Raw genomic sequence first — 21181 nt, 5'->3', positions numbered from 1 at the left:
GTAGTTTACTCCCAATATTCAGGCCTCCATGATGAATTCTTATATGTTCATCAAACCATATTATTGTGGATTTCCCATTTGCACAAGTAGAAAGAGGATTAGAAAATTGCATATTCCTGCAACCACACAAGCAGAAATTGTTTCTTCAACAGTAGCTATTACGATACTGAAACGAAGTTTCAACAGAGGGTTATGACTTCCAATGGGAACCTGCAACAGAGGGTTACTATAGTATTCTACTAAGTAGATAGCAGGGAAAAGATGAACTACTGTAACAGATTACCCGGTAAATAATTGCTATGATAAATTCCGAGAAAAGCTTCATGAATTTTGCAATTTTCCCACAATCATTCTCTGTTGTTCATTATTTTCTGTTTCTTTTTCAGTGTTTCACTGAATGATAAGTGTTCTATTAGCAAAAGTATTTAACAGGTGTTAGGCTGTCTCATGAAATATAATCCATGTGTAAAATAGGAAATCTTGTAAAAACATATGAAGTAGGTTGCAAATAAATAAATAAATAATATATAATATATAATAATAATAATAATAATAATAATAATAATAATAATATTATTATTATTAATATTAATATTAATAAACCCCATAAAATGTTGCAAAAAATTAAAGCCGAAACAATAATGACCGAAAACTAGAGTCAACGACGACGACGACACGACGACGACGACGACGACTTCAAGGTGGCATCACCGCGCCCTTCGTTTCAGGAACGAGGAAGAAGATGAAACCCAACGATACGAGGCAGTCGAAGGCGTACGCGCCACAGACGCCGGAGAGGCCCACAGCGCGCTGCATGAGGGGCAGCGTGAAGGCGACGACGATGCTGCAGAGCCACGCGGTGACGGAGCACGCGGCGATGCACTTCCCGCGGACGCACGTCGGGAAGATCTCCGAGCAGATGATGCTGGGGATGGGTCCGAACCCCATGACGAAGCAGCACATGTACACCACCACGCTGACGGTGGAGAGCGCCGCATGTGCGACGGCGCCCAAGTCCACCATGTTCACCAGAACCAGAAGAAGAAGCGACGCGATCAGCAGGGGGATCGTACCCAGCAGAAGACTCCTGCAGAAACCTACATGAGAACTGGAATCCAAATGAAGAACCAACACGGAGAGATCGCCTTCTTCCTCTTACCTTCTTCCGCTGACATCCATGAGCCTCATGGCAACAAGTATGCATGGGAGCTGCAACGTAAATATAACAGAGCTGATGAGCAGAGATGCTGAAACAGAGCTGAGTCCCAGTTTTGAGAGAATAATCCCAACTCCAGCTTGATAGAAGATAAGATTTCCCCAATGATAGAAGATAAGATTTCTTCACTACATAAGGAAATCTTATATATTTTGTTGAGGAAAATCCTCTATTCTGTTGAGGGAAATCCTTCCTCCTAATCTGTATAAATAGGAGAGGGAACATGTTAATAGATTGAAGCTAAAGCTATTTCATTTCTACAATAAAGCTTCTTCAATTATTATTCTTATCTTCTATTATTTCTATCATGGTATCAGAGCCGCTTGTCTAGAGCAAGCTCTCTTCTCGCTGCCAATTCATCATTGGTGTTGCCACTCTACGCTAACGTCTGTTCCCTTCCGCTACGGCATTTTCGCTACGGCATCTCTAGTGCTGCTCATCAGCACTGCCCCACCTTTCTTCCTCGTTGTAGCTATTTTCCTTCCTCTTCTGCTACAGCTTTCTCCTCTGTTGCAGTTTCCTCCTTTGCTGTAGTAGCATCACTGTAACATTGCTGTAGATTTCTTCTCTACTGTCGCAGCCGTCGTAATCGCAACCACGACCAATGTTGTTGAGAAAAGCGAAGCTTCGCTCTTGCCTTCGGCCAGCGACCAACGTCGCTGAGAAAAGTGAAGCTTCACCCTTCGGCCAGCGACCAACGCCGTTGCATTCCTAAGAGGCTTCGTGGTCAATCCTCATCTTCCTCATCGCGGTAGTCTTCGTTGATCTGTCAACATTCGGCAGACTTAAGGAGAATGAAGGGAACGCATGTGCCATCACAGCAACAACAATCGCAGCAGCAGCAGCAGCGATCTACACTTATCTTACTCATGAAGCCTTTCGCTTGTAAACAATTCTTTGCATCGATCCAAGATTGGTATCCTTGTTAGGAGCACCATCTTGCGGGGGCATGATAGAAGATAAGATTTCCCCAACCCCAACTTGATAGAGGATAAGATTTCCCCAATTATATGAGGAAATCTCTCTATTCTGTTTATTCTGTTGAGGGAAATCCTTCCTCCTAATCTGTATAAATAGGAGAGGGAACATGTTAATAGATTGAAGCTAAAGCTATTTTATTTCTACAATAAAGCTTCTTCAATTATTGTTCTTATCTTCTATTATTTCTATCATGGTATTAGAGCCGCTTGTCTAGAGCAAGCTCTCTTCTTGCTGCCAGTCTTCTCTATTGCCACGCCAACTTCCCTTTCGCACGGCATCTCTACAGCTTCCTCTTCTGAGCTTCCTCTTCTGCTACAGCTTCCTCTTCTGAGCTTCCTCTTCTGCTACAGCTTCCTCCTCTGTTGCAGTTTCCTCCTTTGATGTAGTAGCATCACTGCAACATTGTTGTAGATTTCTTTTCTACCGTCGCAACCGTCATAATCGCAACCACGACCAACGTCGTTAAGAAAAGCGAAGCTTCGCTCTTGCCTTCGGCCAACGACCAACGTCGCTGAGAAAAGTGAAGCTTCACCCTTCGGCCAGCGACCAACGCCGTTGCATTCCTAAGAGGCTCCGTGGTCAATCCTCATCTTCCTCACCGCGGTAGTCTTCGTTGATCTGCCAACATTCGGCGGACTTAAGGAGAATGAAGGGAACGCCTGTGCCATCACAACAACAGCAATCGCAGCAGCAGCAACGATCTACACTTATCTTACTCATGAAGCCTCTCGCTTGTAAACCATTCATTGCATCGATCCAAGATTGGTATCCTTGTTAGGAGTACCATCTTGCGGGGGCATGATAGAAGATAAGATTTCCCCAATGATAGAAGATAAGATTTCCCCAACTATACGAGGATATCTCTCTATTCTGTTGAGAAAGATCCTCTATTCTGTTGAGGGAAATCCTTCCTCCTAATCTGTATAAATAGGAGAGGGAACATGTTAATAGATTGAAGCTAAAGCTATTTCATTTCTACGATAAAGCTTCTTCAATTATTATTCTTATCTTCTATTATTTCTATCACAGCTTGCTCAAGAATTTGTGGAGTGTAATAGAGGACGCCGTTGATGCCAGAAAACTAGCAAAGAATCAAATATACTGAGAGATCACTGAAGATGAATCAAACCTGATTATGTGTCTCGTTTTGTTTTACCTGCTGAAGAATTTGCATCCCAATACAGAGAAACAATACATGTTTGAGTCCGCCGCAGGGTGGAACCAAAGCTGGCCGACTTGGATGCTGGCTCACCGATGCTTTGGCTTCGACACATTGATCTGTTTCTGAGGCATCACCTTCAGGAATGACAAGCACGCAATGTTGCTGTGATCCAGACACAGCTTCCATGCACAAAATGACCCTTTTGGGATCTCCTCCTCCATTTGTTCCGTGGTCTGAGAGCAATGGAGTGTACATATCATCAGAGGCATAGGACTCGCCCTCCCTGGGAGGGTTCTTCTCCACATCGGCTTGCTCATTACTTGCACGCCGCTTCCATCTGATCCGAACAGGATCAAGGACACTTCCAAGAAGACTACGTTCCGTTGCTGGTCGTCTAACCCAAGCGATTCTTCTCTTTGGACGATATGGCATGTTCATGTCCTTCACACCAGTCGACTCCTGCTCCACGGGGAGCTCAGTTGCAGTAACTCCCACACCTTCAGCCAAAAGAGCCATTTCTCCTGGTACAAAAAGATCAGCACACACTGACGATGATAGATTGCTGCTATTAGTCAAGCAATCGTAAGTTGTATCTCAGAACAGACCTGACACATCTTCTCTTCCGCGTAGTCTCTGCAAAGCGTGTTTGGCCTCCTCCATCCGTCCTTTGCTGACGAGCCATGTTGGTGCCTCCGGCAGAAAGAACACCGTGAACACGAAGTACACGATGGAAAGAAATAGGATGCCTCCAAACAGTAATCTCCAACTAGGTTGGCTCTGCAATGACATCCCGAAATCCACATCATACGCCACAGTCGTCCCCGTCGTGCCCGTCAACTGTGGAAGGGTGCTCAGTAAGCCCCTCATCTCCGATGGAGATACCTCAGTTATGTAAGCCGGGACGAAAGCTACGGCCAAACCAATCCCAAACCCGAATACCAGCCTTGCCAAGAGCAGTATGTATACGTCGGGACACCGTATCGTCAAAACGCCACCGGCGATGTAGAAAACTGAGGAGATAATTAGCATCGGCCGTCTGCCAAACCGATCTGAGAGCGCTCCTGAGAACACCGTGATGATGGCGGCGCCGATGAGAGGGATGGTGTTAATTAGACTGTCAATAATAGGCTCGTCCTCCAGCCTAAACTCCTGCCTTATGTAAGTAAGAGAACCTGCACGCCGAGTAATCCAACAGAGACAAACGTTTGTGTGATCGATAGATTCAAGTTTTGCTGCGTTTGAGATCAGAGAAAGCATTTGTTGGAATTAAACTTGTTCAAGTGTCATAAAAAGGTTCATCGCATCAAGTGGGAGAATCATTACATCAAGAAGAAAAAATGGATTAGAAGTCTATAGAAGGATAAGTCAAATTGGTTATTGATTCTTGAAAGGGTTTCTTGAAAGAGAATGATTCATCTTGAATACAATTAATATAATGTATCTTTGGGGACTATATAAACCCCTTGGGTATGAGTAGAAATAGAGTTTCTGAAATTGTAAAAGTGTTTTTCTTGAAAGAAATATAGAAGATTAAAGCTTGTCCTACTCTTCCTCTGTTTGATATCTCTATCCCCTCTTCCTATCAACATCAACATTTGGTATCAGAGCATAGGTTAAGCTATGACTTCTTCCTCAAGTGCCATCCAACTCCAGATCCCCAGATTGACAAAAGAAAATTATGACATATGGTGCATCCAAATGAAGGTTCTTCTAAGCTCCCAAGATGTATGGGAGTTTGTAGAAGATGGATTTGCTGAACCAAGTCCAGCAGAAGAAGGAGCAATGAATGCAGAAGGAAGAAAACAACTCAAAGAAAGAAGGAAGAAGGAGAAAAAGGCTTTGTTCACAATCTACCAAGGCCTTGATGATACAATGTTCGAGATCATCGCTCCAGCAAATACTTCAAAGGAGGCTTGGGAAATGCTTCAAAGAGCATTCGGTGGTGTTGATAAGGTAAAGAAACTTCGTCTACAAGTTTTACGAGCCGAGTTTGAAAAACTACAACAAGGTACTTCTGAAACTATTTCTGATTACTTCTCAAAAATCATTTCTATTATTCATCAAATGAGACGAAATGGTGAACAAGTAAATGATCAGAGAGTAATAGAAAAAATATTGAGATCTCTAGATCCGAAATTTGATTTTATTGCTGTTGCGATTGAAGAATCTAAAGATTTGGAAAAAATGTCTTTAGAAGAACTTATGGGTTCCCTTCAAGTTCATGAACAAAGGATTACAAAAAGAGGAGAAGAGAAAACTATGGAGCAAGCACTACAAGCTAAGTTTGCTCTTGAAAATAAAAGAGAATCAAATTCTCAAAGAGGAAGAGGACGAGGACAAAGAGGAAGAGGAGACAGAAATCAGACCAATCAAATCTCCAAACAGTGAAGATGTTGGAGAAAATTATAGCCAAAGAGGCCGAGGTTATGGTCGAGGACGTGGCCGAGGCCGTGGATGTGGCAAAAACTCTAAAAGGTCTGAAATACAATGCTATGTTTGCAAAATGTATGGACATTACTCTTATGAATGTTATTATAATCCTAACAATCAAGGTGATAAGGCAAATTTTGTTGAGGAAGAAAAGAAGGAAAATCAAGTTTTACTAATGAGTTATGAAAATTTGAAAAATGATCAGTCTATGACATGGTATCTAGATATAGGAGCCTCAAATCACATGTGTGGTATCAAAGAGCTATTTTCAGAAATAGATACAAGTTATTCCGGGAACATTACATTTGGTGATTTGTCTCAAAGACCAGTAAGAGGCAAAGGTAAAATTCTCCTTGAACTTAATAATGGCAAGGAAGTATGTATTTCAGATGTTTATTATGTTCCTGATATGAAAAATAATATTCTAAGCTTGGGACAATTACTTGAAAAATGTTATGAAATTGAGATGAAAGATATGACTCTCTCAATTCGTGACAAGAATAAAACATTGATATCACATGTGAAAATGGCAAGGAATAGAATGTTTCCTCTACATTTGAGTATTTTTGATCAATCAAATTATTTTAAAGCTGATATTGATGATATTTCTACACTTTAGCATCTTAGATATGCTCATTTAAATTTTGAGGCTTTGAAACTTCTAGAAAAGTATAATATGATGACAGGAATGCCAAAAATTGATCGCCCAGCAAAATTGTGTGAAGTATGTGTCATGGGTAAGCAAGAAAGAAAGCCTTTCAAAGTGAGAAGGACAAAAAGAGCATGAAATCGACTTGATCTGGTACACTCAGATGTTTGTGGCCCTATTAATCCAGTATCACTTGGAGGAAGCAGGTATTTTCTTACCTTCACGGATGATCATAGTGGAAAAACTTGGGTTTATATGTTAAAAGAAAAGAAAAAAGTTTTAAGCAAATTCAAAGAATTTAAGGATTTGGTTGAAAGACAAAGTTGTTGTAAGATTAAATGTTTAAGAACAGATAGAGGTGGTGAATATATATCAAATGAATTTGAAAGTTTTTGTAGAAATAATGAAATTTTACATCAATTCACCATGCCATACACACCTCAACAAAATGGTGTCTCGGAAAGAAAAAATAGGACTATCCTTAATATGGTTCGATGCATGTTAAAGGAAAGAAAAATTCTGAAAGAATTTTGGGGTGATGCTGTTGCTTGTGCAGTTTATTTGCTTAACAGGTTTCCGACAAAGCGAATTGGTAATGTTACACCAGAAGAAGCATGGAGCTTACAGAAACCAAGAGTTGATCATTTAAGGATTTTTGGAAGTGTTGCATTTGCCAAGATACCAGAAGAGAAGAGAACAAAATTAGAGGATAAAAGTAAAAAATGCATTTTGCTAGGTTATCCAGAAAATTCCAGTGGTTGCAAACTCTATAATCCTATCACAAATAAAGTTGTGATGTCAAGAGATGTTGAGTTTGATAAACAACAGATTTGGAACTGGAAAAGTGATGAGCAGCATAAGAAAGCTGTAGTTTCAGAAGAAGATGATATAATACAAGCAAGCACCGAAGTTACTATGCTGGAATCATCACCTAGATCAGCTAGGTCACATGATTCAAGAAGTCCAATTATAAGAAGGACAAGACCGATTCAGGACCTATATGATGTGACTCGAAGGATTGATACTAACAATGATGAACTTTTTTTATTTTGTCTTTTTGTAGGATATGATCCATTAACCTTCGAAGAAGCTTATAGAGATGAAAAATGGCGACAAGCTATGAATGAAGAAATTCATGCCATTAACAAAAATAATACATGGGAGCTTACTATACTTCCAGAAGACCACCAAGCTATCGGTGTTAGGTGGATCTTCAAAACAAAAAGAAATGCAAAAGGAGAGGTGGAGAAATACAAGGCCAGATTGGTTGCGAAGGGATATAAACAACAATATGTGATTGATTATGAAGAAGTATTTACGCCAGTTGCTCGATTGGAGACAGTAAGATTACTTATCTCTCTAGCAGCTCAAATGAAATGAAAAATTTTACAAATAGATGTCAAATCAGTATTTCTTAATGGAGTTCTTGAAGAAGAGGTATATATTCAACAACTTCGAAGAAAAACTTGACATGCTAGATGGAACAAGTTTAAGAGGGGAGAATATTGGAATTAAACTTGTTCAAGTGTCATAAAAAGGTTCATTGCATCAAGTGGGAGAATCATTACATCAAGAAGAAAAAATGGATTAGAAGTCTATAGAAGGATAAGTCAAATTGGTTATTGATTCTTGAAAGGGTTTCTTGAAAGAGAATGATTCATCTTGAATACAATTAATATAATGTATCTTTGGGGACTATATAAACCCTGGGTCATGAGTAGAAATAGAGTTTCTAAAATTATAAAAATATTTTTTTTGAAAGAAATATAGAAGATTAAAGCTTGTCCTACTATTCCTCTGTTTGATATCCCTATCCCCTCTCCCTATCAACATCAGCAGCATTTACCTGACAAGGTGGCCTGATCCCATCCCTGCAGGAAGTTACCGATCGCAGCAACAATGGCGAAAGAAAGAGCTCTCCGCATCTTTGCAGGGTGCAGGAGTTCTTCGACGTGTATTAGCTTGCTATCTGACATCCATCGGCCATTCAATTCAAAACAAGCAACAAGATGGTTCTTCGATAACTAAATGCAGCAGAGAGCAAGAAAAAAGCATCACCGGAGATGGTGCACCGAAGCCGTCTATCTCATTTCCATGCCACTTCTCTCCTTCTCTCACGTCTCCACAGAGCACCGGAGATGCGAGAGAGAGAGAGCAGCGGAGAAAAGGCTACGCAGAAGTCCCGAGGAAGAAGAAGAAGGGGGAAAAACACGTTGTCCGGAGCGAGCATCGGCAGATATCTAGAAGAGTTGTCCGTCGCCGCCACGCTTCTCTCCATCTCATAGGTCTTCGGAGATGGGAGGGCAGGGGAGACCATGGTTGAGTCGAAATCGCCTCCACCGCCTCTTTATGTTGTGCATGAGAAGTTGGAAGAGATAAGTTGAGATAAAAAGAATAATACGATCTTAATCGTATATTCTCTTTAAAATAATAATAAAAAAGAAAACATTTATCAAAATTTGAAATTCGATGATAATGAATATGAGCAACTTATCAAAAAAAAAAAAATCCCTAGTAATGGGATTTTTTAGAATTATAAAAAAAGATATTTAAAAAAAAATTATATATATATATATATATAATGACTAGATTTGACTTGAGTTTTTAGAATTAAATGAATTTTGTTCATATGAATGGGATCAAATTAGTTCAACTATGATTTAATTGAACATTAGATTATCCCTTGATTCTCTTAAATTATCATTTACCTCCTTCACTTCCACTCTCTCCTCCATCGTCATTTTCTTTTTTTTCCACTTTTATTATCTCCTTCGCCTCCCCCTAATCTCATCTATCTCCCTCACATCCTCCTCCTCATCCTCTTTCTCTCCGGTATCCTTCCTCTCTCTCCCGCTCCCTCTCTTTACAATTTATTTGGATTAGTTATTACACTTCATTTACACTCATTCATAAAATATATTAAGAATATATTATTTTTTATATAAAAAATATTCTAGATTTATAATTTTTTTAAAAAATAATCTTAAAAATATATTAATTTTTATATAAAATTATTATTAATTTATTATAAATTAGAAATATGTTATAATTGTGTTATAGAAATTTGAATTGATTTAATGAAAATTAACTCGAGTTACACTCGATCATATATTCAACAAAACTAAATCCTTAAACGGATGGTACTATCACCCATACATCGAATATTGTACTATTCAATGGTATCGTCTAAACTTGAAGTGAAACCGCTCAAGGGTGAATACCCTATTTGAAAATAATAATAATTATAAATTCATAAAAATAGAAAGGTGATACTAGATATCTTATAATAACATGCTAGTAGTTTTAAAAATGTTTGAATTAGTTTGTTGAAAATAAACTCAAGTTACACTTAGTACATATTTAACCTAAAAATATTTTATTTAAAAATTTATCACACTAAACTCATAAGCAATTAGAAAAAAAATGATGTGATGTGCTTCTAGTCTCACGTTAGTTTAAATTGGTTTGATAAAAATTAACTCCAATTATACTCAAGTTACATTCATCACAAATTCAACATAAAAATATTATATTTCAAAAAATTAATCACCCTAAATGCATATATAAATAGAAAAAAATGATATGAAACATTAGCATCTTACCTTATTAGTTTTACATAAATTTGTAGAAGTTTGGTGAAAATTCAACGAGTTAGTTATACTCGATTACAAATTCAATCCAAAAATATTTTATTATAAAAATTAATTAATATAAATTTATATAAAAATAAAATAAATATTAAACATATTATCATCTCACCTTGATAGTTGTAGAAAAGTTTAGATAATTTAATTCAACTGAGCTGCACGATAATTTAACCTAAAGATGTTCTATTTAAAAATGTATTCATCCTAAAATTATAGGAAATTAAAAAAAATCAATATCTTATAATAATGTGTTGAGTGGTTTTAAAGAAATTGGATTGGTTTGATGAAAACACTGTATGTTACACTTGGATTACACTTTCCTGGCATATTCAATAAGGTTCAACTTCACCTATTGCAATCAGACCCGACCCAATCTGAAATAATATATAATCTGAATTGATTTAACCTAAATCATAATGTTTAAATTAGACCAATGGATTTGTGGCTAAAAAAATCTCGATTTAAAGGTATTATCGATATTTTTAAAAAGTGATTCCCCTTAATAAAAATCAATTATAGGGGTGCTATATGATAAAAGTTCAATACTACAAGTTTTTTCTATAAATTATCTAATAAAAATATTTATCTAAATTTAAAAATTGATGATAATCAAATATTATTATTATTAGCGATCGGAGTTTATCAAATAATAATATTTAAATATTTCGAGTATATATAATATTAAATTTGATACGAGAGAACTCCATAATCGCGAAGCCAATTCCAAGTGCGTTAAGGAATCGTATATTCTTGTCAGTTGCTACAATACGTCGAGCGTATCCGACGACGTATGTTCCGTATATAGGACTGTTAATGGCAACACTGTAATATAATGGAACTATACCCACCGACTTAACTACCGAACGTCATGTCACGGACAAACTTTGAAACAGGATGTTTGATGTAATGCTTATATCTGTCCGTGTCTGTTCGCATGTTCATGCCTTGTACAGTGTGTAGAGGGGCAGCCGAAGGCTTATAAGTCCCATTTTAGTTGGGTTGGTGGCCTCTTTAGGCTTGTAAATAAAGGTTGTGTCATGTAGACACGTGCGAGAGCTTTTCGGTCTGTAATGGACCATTTTACCCTTTGTTGTGCCACTGTTCAGAGCTTGTAAAGTCTGTTTGTAATTTGCATTGTCTATGAAGTGTTTTTCGGACATGTTTGCTTGTGGATCCCGTTTGAGGCGTTCTCTCTAACCCGTTCTCTCTTTTGGTGGTCCTAAGGGACAATGAGAGGCTTCGGGGAGGCTGACCTTTGCAGACGGACACGCAAGGGTGCCGCACGGCTTAGGCAAAACCAGCTAGTCCGTGTCATTTGGTATCAGAGCGGGACAAGCACTCATAGAAACACTTAGCATGCAAACGTGGGGGACCTAGCGGGGCTGCGTTGAGGGCAGTCAGCACACGCGCGACCGTTTGGGGGAAAACGGGCATGGAGATGTAGGGAAAAGAGTCGCTCAGAGGAGCGGACATCTGGCATTGGCATTCAGAGGAATGGCCAACCCTTCGCGCAAGAGGCACCACGAGAACAGGCAAGCTTGGAAGAATTTGGAGCGCACAAAGGTTGGGATGGCTGAGTTTGAGCTACGGCTCAACGTTGACAACTATACTTGATGGTGCTCTAGGCAAGCGAGGCGCTTGGCAAGAATGAGACCATCCAAGGTGGAATGAGTTGCTCAACGTTGAGCCGTAGCTCAAACTCAGCCATCCCAACCTTTGTGCGCTCCAAATTCTTCCAAGCTTGCCTGTTCTCGTGGTGCCTCTTGCGCGAAGGGTTGGCCATTCCTCTGAATGCCAATGCCAGATGCCCGCTCCTCTGAGCGACTCTTTTCCTTACATCTCCATGCCCGTTTTCCCCCAAACGGTCGCGCGTGTGCTGACTGCCTTCAACGCAGCCCCGCTAGGTCCCCCACGCAGCCCCGCTCTAGGCAAGCGAGGCGCTTGGCAAGAATGAGACCATCCAAGGTGGAATGAGTTGCTCAACGACCAAAAGAGTTATGCAAAGCTCACAGAGGTGAGGGGAATTGCTAACTCGAAGAATTTGGTACTCATGCATGGGCTTGTATGCGGACGACGGAATGTTCGTGGCCATCCCAAGGCGGCCGAGACTCGGCACCATGGAGCATTGAAACTTTCTCTTCGGCATGTGAAGGATACGTCCGTAGGCGGCCGAAGTGTGCAATGAGTTCAGCATGTTGCTAGACCTTGAGGGGTGCAGTGGGGGCTGTATTGACGGGGAGTCACAATCTAGCAAGTGCGTTTACAGGAGGCAGAACAATGCACAGTTTGTTCAGCAGATCGGAGTAGTCCAAGGGGATGGTGGTCTCCGAAACGAAAAGAGATGTTGCTCCAATGGGAGAGTTATCCAGGAGGGATAAGTCCCGGCTCTCCAAAGGGAGAATCATGTGAGACGGACTTCACATGTTGAGGAGGAGTACCTCAATAAACAACAACTCCACGAAGCTCGATGGACTGAGCAAGCGGCCAGGAGTCGTCGCATGATCTCGCTTGAGAGAATGCATTGGTGGATGCATTGCGAGATCAAGTGGGGGAGCAACACAAATGAAGGCACACTTGGAGTCAATATGGAGATCGGACTCAAGGGAGGGCTGACCCGTGGAATGGTGGGCACGAGGGCCACCATCGACTCAATGCAGAAACGAGGAGCGGAGCAACTTGGGTGTAACTTGGCGAAGTACCCAAGCTGCATGAAGGGAGCCAGCAGAGAAGTTGGAACATGGAGCAGAGGCACAGTGCTTTCCTTAGACAGAGGTCAAGGACATGAACTCTTGCAGAGGCAAGAGCAGGATCATGTTGTTCCATGGGTCCTTCATTCTGATGGAGCGGACTCATCTTGCATGGTGCCAAAGACGAAGGGAGCTTCGGGGCACATGCACCTTATCTCGGAGAAGCATTTGAGGGAGGAACTAAGGCGACTCAATTTGCGGAGGCGAAGTTGGGTTCAGAAGGCCTTAGCACGGGGCAAGAGGACGCAGAGGCGGGTACTCTTGAAGAATATGCCACAGTGTTGCCATTCGAGTTGCTATGAAGGAAGCGGTGCGCAGCGGAGATTGTGCTGGTAGGGGCAGAGGCCCAGGATCCAGGCAATGGTGCACCAATTGCAGTGAAGTCGGGGGACTTCGGGAGCTACTAGGCGACGGACTGTCCTAGAGCGGTGCTTCATCTAGGTGTGACCCAGGAGTGGGTGGATGAAGGTCGATTGCCAAAGGAGCGAACAAAATCGAAGGTGGATGAGACCTGGCGATGTATTGGCAGAGGCCACATGGAGGGTTCACAATTCGAGTTTATTCCACAAGGATCAGAATGCAATGGAGATGTCACCAAGAGGCGACATGGTGCAGCGGATCGTGGTGGAACAGTTCGTGGCAATGCGATACACACGACAGAGTCCCGTGAGGGATGTGATCATATGGAGGTATGATCGGGAGCTACTGGGAGCTCCGCTTTGGTGAACAACACGACGGCAAGAAGGGCTATGGATTCAAGGAGTGAAGGCCATGGTACCGCAGAGGCGGGTCTTCCGGGCGTGCACCGAATTTTGCATCGGATGAAAACCTTGGTCATCAGCATATGGGGGCTGGGTTCCACCAAGGGAAAAGTTCGAATGCAAGTACCAGTGAGTTCCATGGGAGGAACTTGATCATGCAGAGGTATGATCGAAGCAGCTGGAGAGTTGGACTACTCCAGAGCTCATATTCGCTTAAGGGAGCCCGACAAGTCAGAGGACAAGGTCGAGTAAGCGAACGTTGCTACCAAGGAAGCTAAGGAGAACAGAATTGGTGCAAACCCTACAACGCGATGGCAGAAGCCATGCATGGGAGTTGCAGTCTGTCTTTCCATCGACCAAACAGACTGCTTGGAGAACACAGAGGTGTTGAAGCAGGGGGTCGAAAGGGGCGAGGAAGCAACGACGAGTCCAGAGGGACTTAGCTACCCAAAATCAAGCATCAGTTAGAATGGAGGTGGACTCAGAGGAGTGCCACGGAGACATATCTACTGATCGTGAAGAAAAGGGATGCAGATGCGAGGCGACGGATAGTAGGGCCATGGGCATGGCAGCGCCATGGTACCGCAGAGGCGGGACTTCCGTCAAAGTCATTGATCCCTTGCTCTCATGGAGGGAGAGCGCTTGGTCGTGAAAGGGGCCGAGGAGGTGGAGCATGCAGAGGCAATCTCCAAGTACCGAGACAAGGCTGAAGGGCAAAGGCCAAGAAACTTCGTAAGACCGGTGTCTACAAGTTTCTCATCAAGATAGCCGTAAGTGAAGGACTTCGGGTCATGCAAGAGTGCACGACCAAGGAACGAAGCAGGCAGTACGCGGTGCTGTACCTTTGCTACTCAGTGGAGTAGGCGACAGGGTTGATGGAGAAGACGGTACAATCCCAGAGGCGACCTCATCTATCAGAGAATTACTCCAAGTTGGGGTGAAAACTTCCCGCATTCCAGAAGTTCGATGGCATTGAGAAGGTGAATCATAGTAGCTAACTTAACGCAAGGAGTGCAAACACTTCAAGTGCTTCAGAAGTGTGAGCAAAGAGCAGGCGAATACCAGTAACCAGCTCGATGCATGAAGTACAACCTCGAGGAGGCGGGCGAAGTCAAGTAACCTTTGCCTTCTCAACTCTTAAGAGAATGGGCGAAACCGAGTACCCCAATTCTCTTATCTATCCAGCAGAGGATCTCTTCGCAAGTTCAAAGACCCTTCGAAGATAATGGAAGACAATAGTTGTCAAATCCTCACCAACGGTGATCAGTGCTACTGAGAGTAGATTGTCCGCTTCATTTCCCAACGAAATGCCAATCGAAAGCGGAAGTGATGCGAACCTACTTGGATGTGACAACTAACTGAAAGAAGAGTCAATGAGCAGATTTTGTGGAGGAAGGACCCAAAACTTCAGAAGTTTGCGAGACGATGCTCGTTAAAGCTCCAACAAGCATCCACCCAGTTCAAGCAGCATGTGGAATTTCTGAGAGACTGGCGCAGTAAGGATGGTCTTTTCCTTCATTGGGAGATCCGCAGGAATCAACGAGGATCAACACAACTCCGCCAACCCCACACCAGAGTCAGAGTCATTGGCGAGTTGAAGCAGCATGGCGGATCAAAGGTTCGACTACTCAAAAACAGCAGCGGAGAGCAGCTGGGAGCCAGGAGGCACATTGCAGCTGGAGCAGAAGATTGAAGACTCAGCAAAGGCGAAGAGTTGTAGTGTTCACAAAGGCTTCGACGAGGACGTCTAGGGATAAGTGGGGGAGAATGTCACGGACAAACTTTGAAACAGGATGTTTGATGTAATGCTTATATCTGTCCGTGTCTGTTCGCATATTCATGCCTTGTACAGTGTGTAGAGGGGCAGCCGAAGGCTTATAAGTCTCATTTTAGTTGGGTTGGTGGCCTCTTTAGGCTTGTAAATAAAGGTTGTGTCATGTAGACACGTGCGAGAGCTTTTTGGTCTGTAATGGACCATTTTACCCTTTGTTGTGCCACTGTTCAGAGCTTGTAAAGTCTGTTTGTAATTTGCATTGTCTATGAAGTGTTTTTCGGACATGTTTGCTTGTGGATCCCGTTTGAGGCGTTCTCTCTAACCCGTTCTCTCTTTTGGTGGTCCTAAGGGACAATGGGAGGCTTCGGGGAGGCTGACCTTTGCGGACGGACACGCAAGGGTGCCGCACGGCTTAGGCAAAACCAGCTAGTCCGTGTCAGTCAGGCGCTCTGCTTCGCCTCAACGGTTCCTCTCTCTCTCTCTCGCACTACTCCTCGATTGGGGCTTCCTTATCCCTTATTCCACTTTCCTCAAGCTATTGCTTTCCCTCTCGAGCAAAGCCCTTGGGATCTCCGAGATCTAGCTCCAGAGTGTCTGGTAAGCTCTGATGTCTTCGCTTAGAGCCTCGATCGTGGCTCCATGGTTTCTTCGAGGGGCAAGTGTTGGTGCGGTAACCAAGCAGATCTCGGGGACGCATACGGTGAGAAACCTTATTGAGTCGATCTTGTAACTGTTATTATTAAATATTATATTTAATAATAATGTAATCGTTCTCAATAAGATTCATAATTCATTATAATCAATTTCTTCATTTATTATGTTTTAAATATTTTGATTTTTCATTCTAAATGTAACCATTATTATTAAATATATAATATAATTAAGTTATTCATTATGATCCAAATGTTATATATTTGAATTAATTCTTGAACGTTATGAGATGGTGAAAATAAATGTTCTTGATGGGAGGACATCTATATATATGAGGATTTTGGTCCCTGGGCTCAATCATCTCTTTAAAGCAAAAAGGATTTCCTACACCATCTAAAGCGAAAGTTCTGAGACGAGAAGTGCCAAAGTTCAAGAAGAAACCTCTGTAGAAATTCTTGACAACAATGGCTGGAGGTACGCTATTTTGTTTCCATGTCAGTTTTTATTGTGTTTCCATTATAATGATTTAGAAATATAAGTTGGCTTCAATGATTTCTTACATTTGGTATCAGAGCCCATTGACCTCTGCCTTGATATGAAAGAGTTTTTATTTTTATGCCATGAAAATGATTTGATTTTGGTTTCTTTTTGGAAAACTTCTTGATATATTTTGTTGAAAATCATAAGGAAATATCATTTTCAACATTTTTAGTCGGTAAAATGCTTATATTACATATGCATATTTAGTTATATAAAATTATGCTTATGAGTTAATTTTTTATGTTTAAAATGTCTAGTGATCCATATAATCTTAATTAATTAAAAATTAGCCATAGCATCCTTAATTAATTAAAATTATATATAAAGTTAAAATAAGGATCACATAAGTAATTAGAGATCATATTGTGACTGATTATATTTTATATAATAATTGTTATCCCACTGGATCTTTTATTATATTTAATATAATTAATTAGGATAAAATATCAGATTATTTTCATAATTTACCCACAGAGATTATGAATTGGAATATAATTTGATAGTTTTATCATAAAGACCATTTGAATCTATTTGAATTAAGAATTTTGCCCACAAGCAATTTTTATGTCATGAGATTCATATTTTTTGACATGTTTCATATTGGTGAAACATGTAATTTAGTCTATTAAGCTTCAAAATTTGACATAAGCATGTTTGATTTTATGCAGTTTCTCAAACTGTTAATTTCTCTGATATTCGATGTGATATTCTCGAACTTAGTGGTGATAACTATAAGATATGGAAGGAGAGGGTTCTCCTCCATTTAGGGTGGATGGATATTGATTATGTTATTAGGAAAGACGAACCACCTATAGTTACTAATACTAGCACTCCAACTGAGATCGCGTTATATGAGCGATGGGAGCGATTCAATCGGCTCAGCATGATGTTTATCAAAACTAAGATAACTACTGGCATACGTGGTTATGTTGACCAACATAAAAATGTCCGAGACTTGCTACAAGCTATTGATGAGCAATTCGTCACTTCGGATAAGACACTAGCAAGTATCCTAATAATGAAATTCTCATCCCTTAGACTCACCAACATAAAGGGTGTGCGTGAGCATATAATGCAAATGCGAGATATTGCGGCTCAACTTAAGAAACTCGAGGTTAATATGTCAGAATCCTTCCTGGTGCACTATATTCTGAACACCCTTCCACCTCAATATGACCCTTTTAAAATTTCATACAATACATATAAGGATAAATGGTCAATCAATGAATTAATGACCATGTGTGTTCAAGAAGAAGAGAGGCTAGATATGGAATTGGGTGAGAGTGTATTGGTGGTAACCACTCGCGGGAAGAACAAAACTGACAAACATCAAGCCAATTAGAAAGCTCATCAGCAGGAAAAAGGTAAAATAATATCAAGAAAGAAGCAAGGTGTTTCTTTTGTAAAAGAAAGGGACACATGAAGAAGGAGTGCACGAAATTCCAACAATGGCTTGAAAAGAAAGGTAAACCAACCTTGTTTGTGTGTTATGAATCTAATATGGTCAATGTTAATATTAACACCTGGTGGATTGACTCTGGATCAACAATTCATATTGCAAACTCTTTACAGGGTATGCAAAACCTAAGGAAGCGAATGGAAAGTGAGCAAAACATCTTATTAGGAAATAAGATGGGCTCACATGTGGAGGCAATTGGAACATACATTTTAACTTTAAGTAGTGGTTTTGTTTTAAAATTGGAAAGGACCTTTTATGTACCAAGTTTCTCACGAAACTTAATTTCTATTTCTAGACTTATACCATTTGGGTATTCCTTTAATTTTAAAGACACATCATTTCGTTTATTATATAAATCTGATTGTGTTGGGAATGATATTTTGTTTGATAGTCTTTACCGTATTTTATTATAAAATGATAATACTTAAAGTTCAATGCATGTTCACGCTGGTATTCAAAGGTATAATATTAATAAGGACTCCTCTATATTATGGCATCGGAGATTAGGACATATCTCCATAGAGAGAATTAAGAGATTAGTTAAAGATGGGGTACTTAGTACTCTTGATTTTACTAATTTTAAGACTTGTGTGGACTGTTTTAAGGAAAAGCAGACCAATAAGTCCAAAAAGGGTGCTAATAGGAGTTCAGACTTATTAGAGATAATTCATACTGATATATGTTGTCCAGACATAGACATACATGGCATCGGAGATTAGGACATATCTCCATAGAGAGAATTAAGAGATTTGTTAAAAATGAGGTACTTAGTACTCTTGATTTTACTAATTTTAAGACTTGTGTGGACTGTATTAAGGGAAAGCAGACCAATAAGTCCAGAAAGGGTGCTAATAGGAGTTCAGACTTATTAGAGATAATTCATACTGATATATGTTGTCCTGACATAGACATACATGGTCAGAAATACTTCATCTCCTTTATAGATGATTGTTGAATCTTGGATTTTGATGATGAAATCAATTGATGGGTTAATTGATCTAATCCATATTATTGAAGTTAAGTGTGTAGGATTAACTATGATAGCCTGAATATATAAAGCAAGGATACCAGAGTCAAGTTCGATGGACGTTTGAGAGTCCGAAGATTCGTCGGAGATGTTGCCGGAACCAACCAAGAAGAAATCGGAGACTTGTCGGAACTTTCAGAAGTCCGCCGAAGAGATCGTCAAAGGTTCGCGGAGATCACCGAGAAGGCTCGACTACTCGTTGAATTCGTCACAAGATCGGGAGCTTGTTGGGAGTCCGTTGGAAGAAATCCGAGGGCGTATTGGAAGTCCGCCTGAAGATCGTTGGAAAGTTCGCCGGAACAAGACTCGACATTTGCCGGTTAAAAAATTGCTTAGGATTATGTTTTTAGTTATGTAGTATGTAATTAGGGTTAGGATTAAGGGATAATCCTATATCCTGGTTAGGGGCCAATTGGGCCCGACATCGGACTGGTTTGGGCCAAGTTTGGAGCCCAACCAATGAGCTGGAACAGTTCAGGCGGTGGCACCGCCAGACTGGGCAGTGGCATCGCCCAGAACCCGAGGATCGGGCGGTGGTATCGCCGGACTGGGCGGTGAAACTGCTAGTACACTGTTAGACACTGATAGGCGGTGGCACCACCACCGATAGGCGGTGGCACCGCCAGTCTCGGAAACCCAAGAGAATTCAAACTTTGGAGCCCAAATTTGAATCCTCTTGGGGCCTATAAATACCCCTCAATTCTCAGCAGAGAATACTACCTTTGAGAAGTAAGAGATTGAGATAAAAGTCTTAGCAAAGTCTTTAGCAAGTTTTTGTTTTCAATAGCTTGAGTGTTCACCTCTCTCTTTCTCTTTGAAAATTTGTAAGAGTGTGAACCACTTGTAAAAGGTTGTAAGAGGGATATTTTTCCTTCCTCTTCAAAGTGATTTGTTAGTGAAAGTTGGGAGCCTCATTGAAGAAGGCTTCGCAAGTGGATGTAGATCATTTTGACCGAACCACTTTAAATTGGTGCGTTCCTTGAATGTGTGAGTTCTTACCTTTTTGAAACCATTATTTACATAGCAGCAAGCTTTCAGTTTTCATCCTCTCACTTTACTCGAGCTACTTTCTCCAAGTCATCGATAATTAAAATCTCTACGTATTTACGAAATCATTTTTAAACTTATGAGTTTTAATCCGCTGCACTAATTCACCCCCCCTCTTAGTGCCGCTCCAATCCTAACAATTGGTATCAGAGCGAGGCTCACTCTCATATTTGGTTTAATACCCAAGAGAGATGGCTTACTCCGGCATGCATGAGGGTCATTCTATCACACGTCCACCTATGTTTAATGGGTCGGATTACACGTATTGGAAGACTCGTATGAGGATCTTTCTCATTTCTATGGATTTCGAGCTTTGGACTATTGTCGAAAATGGATTTCAAAAATCTTCTCTTCCAATGAGCGAATGGAATGAATCAGAGAAGAAGGTTTTTGCTTTAAACGCAAAGGCTATGAATGCCTTGTTTTGTGCACTAGACATAAATGAATTTAATCGTGTTTCAATTTGTGATTCGGCTTTTGATATTTGGAGAACTCTTGAGGTCACTCATGAAGGCACTAGCCGAGTGAAAGAGTCCAAAATCAATATCCTTGTGTACTCTTACGAACTTTTCCGAATGAAACCAAGTGAGTCCATCGGAGACATGTATACCCGTTTCACGGATGTCATCAATGGACTCAAAGCTCTTGGTAAATATTTTTCTAACTTTGAACTAGTAGCTAAAATCTTAAGATCCCTTCCAAAAAGTTGGGATCCAAAAGTTACGGTCATTCAAGAGGCCAAGGACATTAAAACATTTCCTCTTGAAGAATTTATTGGGTCTTTAATGACCTACAAAATAACATGTCAAGCTCATGACGAGCTAGAGAACCCCCTTCTAAAGAATAGGAAGGATATGACACTCACATCACAAGAAGACCACTTGAAAGGAACATCAAGTGATGAGGATAGTGATAATGACATTGCACTTTTGACTCAAAAATTTAAAAAATTTATAAGAAAGAACAAATTTAAAAATAACACCAAAAATAGACTTGAACATAAAAAGGACCAAGTGATACGCTACGAATGCAAGAAGCCGAGGCATTTCAAAAATGAATGCCCTCAATCCAAGAAGAAGCAACTGAAGAA

At 40.6% G+C, this 21181-nt stretch overlaps 1 protein-coding gene across 1 annotated transcript; it reads right to left on the bottom strand.

Moving 5' to 3' along the window:
- Window positions 1–553: 553 nt before the first annotated feature.
- On the bottom strand, window positions 554–8363 carry LOC135672098 (monosaccharide-sensing protein 1-like). The gene is made up of 7 exons (XM_065180552.1): window positions 8285–8363; window positions 3965–4591; window positions 3327–3880; window positions 3225–3278; window positions 2514–2617; window positions 1160–1339; window positions 554–1087 (listed from the first exon to the last, which is right to left on the bottom strand). The coding sequence occupies exons 1-7, from the start codon at window positions 8361–8363 to the stop codon at window positions 697–699; spliced, it is 1989 nt and encodes a 662-aa protein (XP_065036624.1). The 3' UTR covers window positions 554–696.
- Between the last annotated feature and the right edge of the window lie 12818 nt (window positions 8364–21181).

The sequence above is a fragment of the Musa acuminata genome, chromosome BXJ1-4 (genome assembly GCF_036884655.1).
Source record: "Musa acuminata AAA Group cultivar baxijiao chromosome BXJ1-4, Cavendish_Baxijiao_AAA, whole genome shotgun sequence".
Classification (NCBI taxonomy): Eukaryota; Viridiplantae; Streptophyta; class Magnoliopsida; order Zingiberales; family Musaceae; genus Musa; species Musa acuminata.
This window is presented reverse-complemented; position numbering and strand designations above follow the sequence as displayed.

What these genes read in the sequence shown, in the direction of transcription:
- LOC135672098 (XM_065180552.1), bottom strand. Translation starts at nt 8,363, where the DNA reads ATGCGGAGAGCTCTTTCTTTCGCCATTGTTGCTGCGATCGGTAACTTC. An exon ending in GGATCAGGCCACCTTGTCAG is followed by an intron (nt 4,592 to 8,284) that starts GTAAATGCTGCT and finishes TCTCAAACGCAG; the next exon opens with CAAAACTTGAATCTATCGAT. An exon ending in CACAAATTCTTGAGCAAGCT is followed by an intron (nt 2,618 to 3,224) that starts GTGATAGAAATA and finishes TTGCGACGGTAG; the next exon opens with AAAAGAAATCTACAACAATG.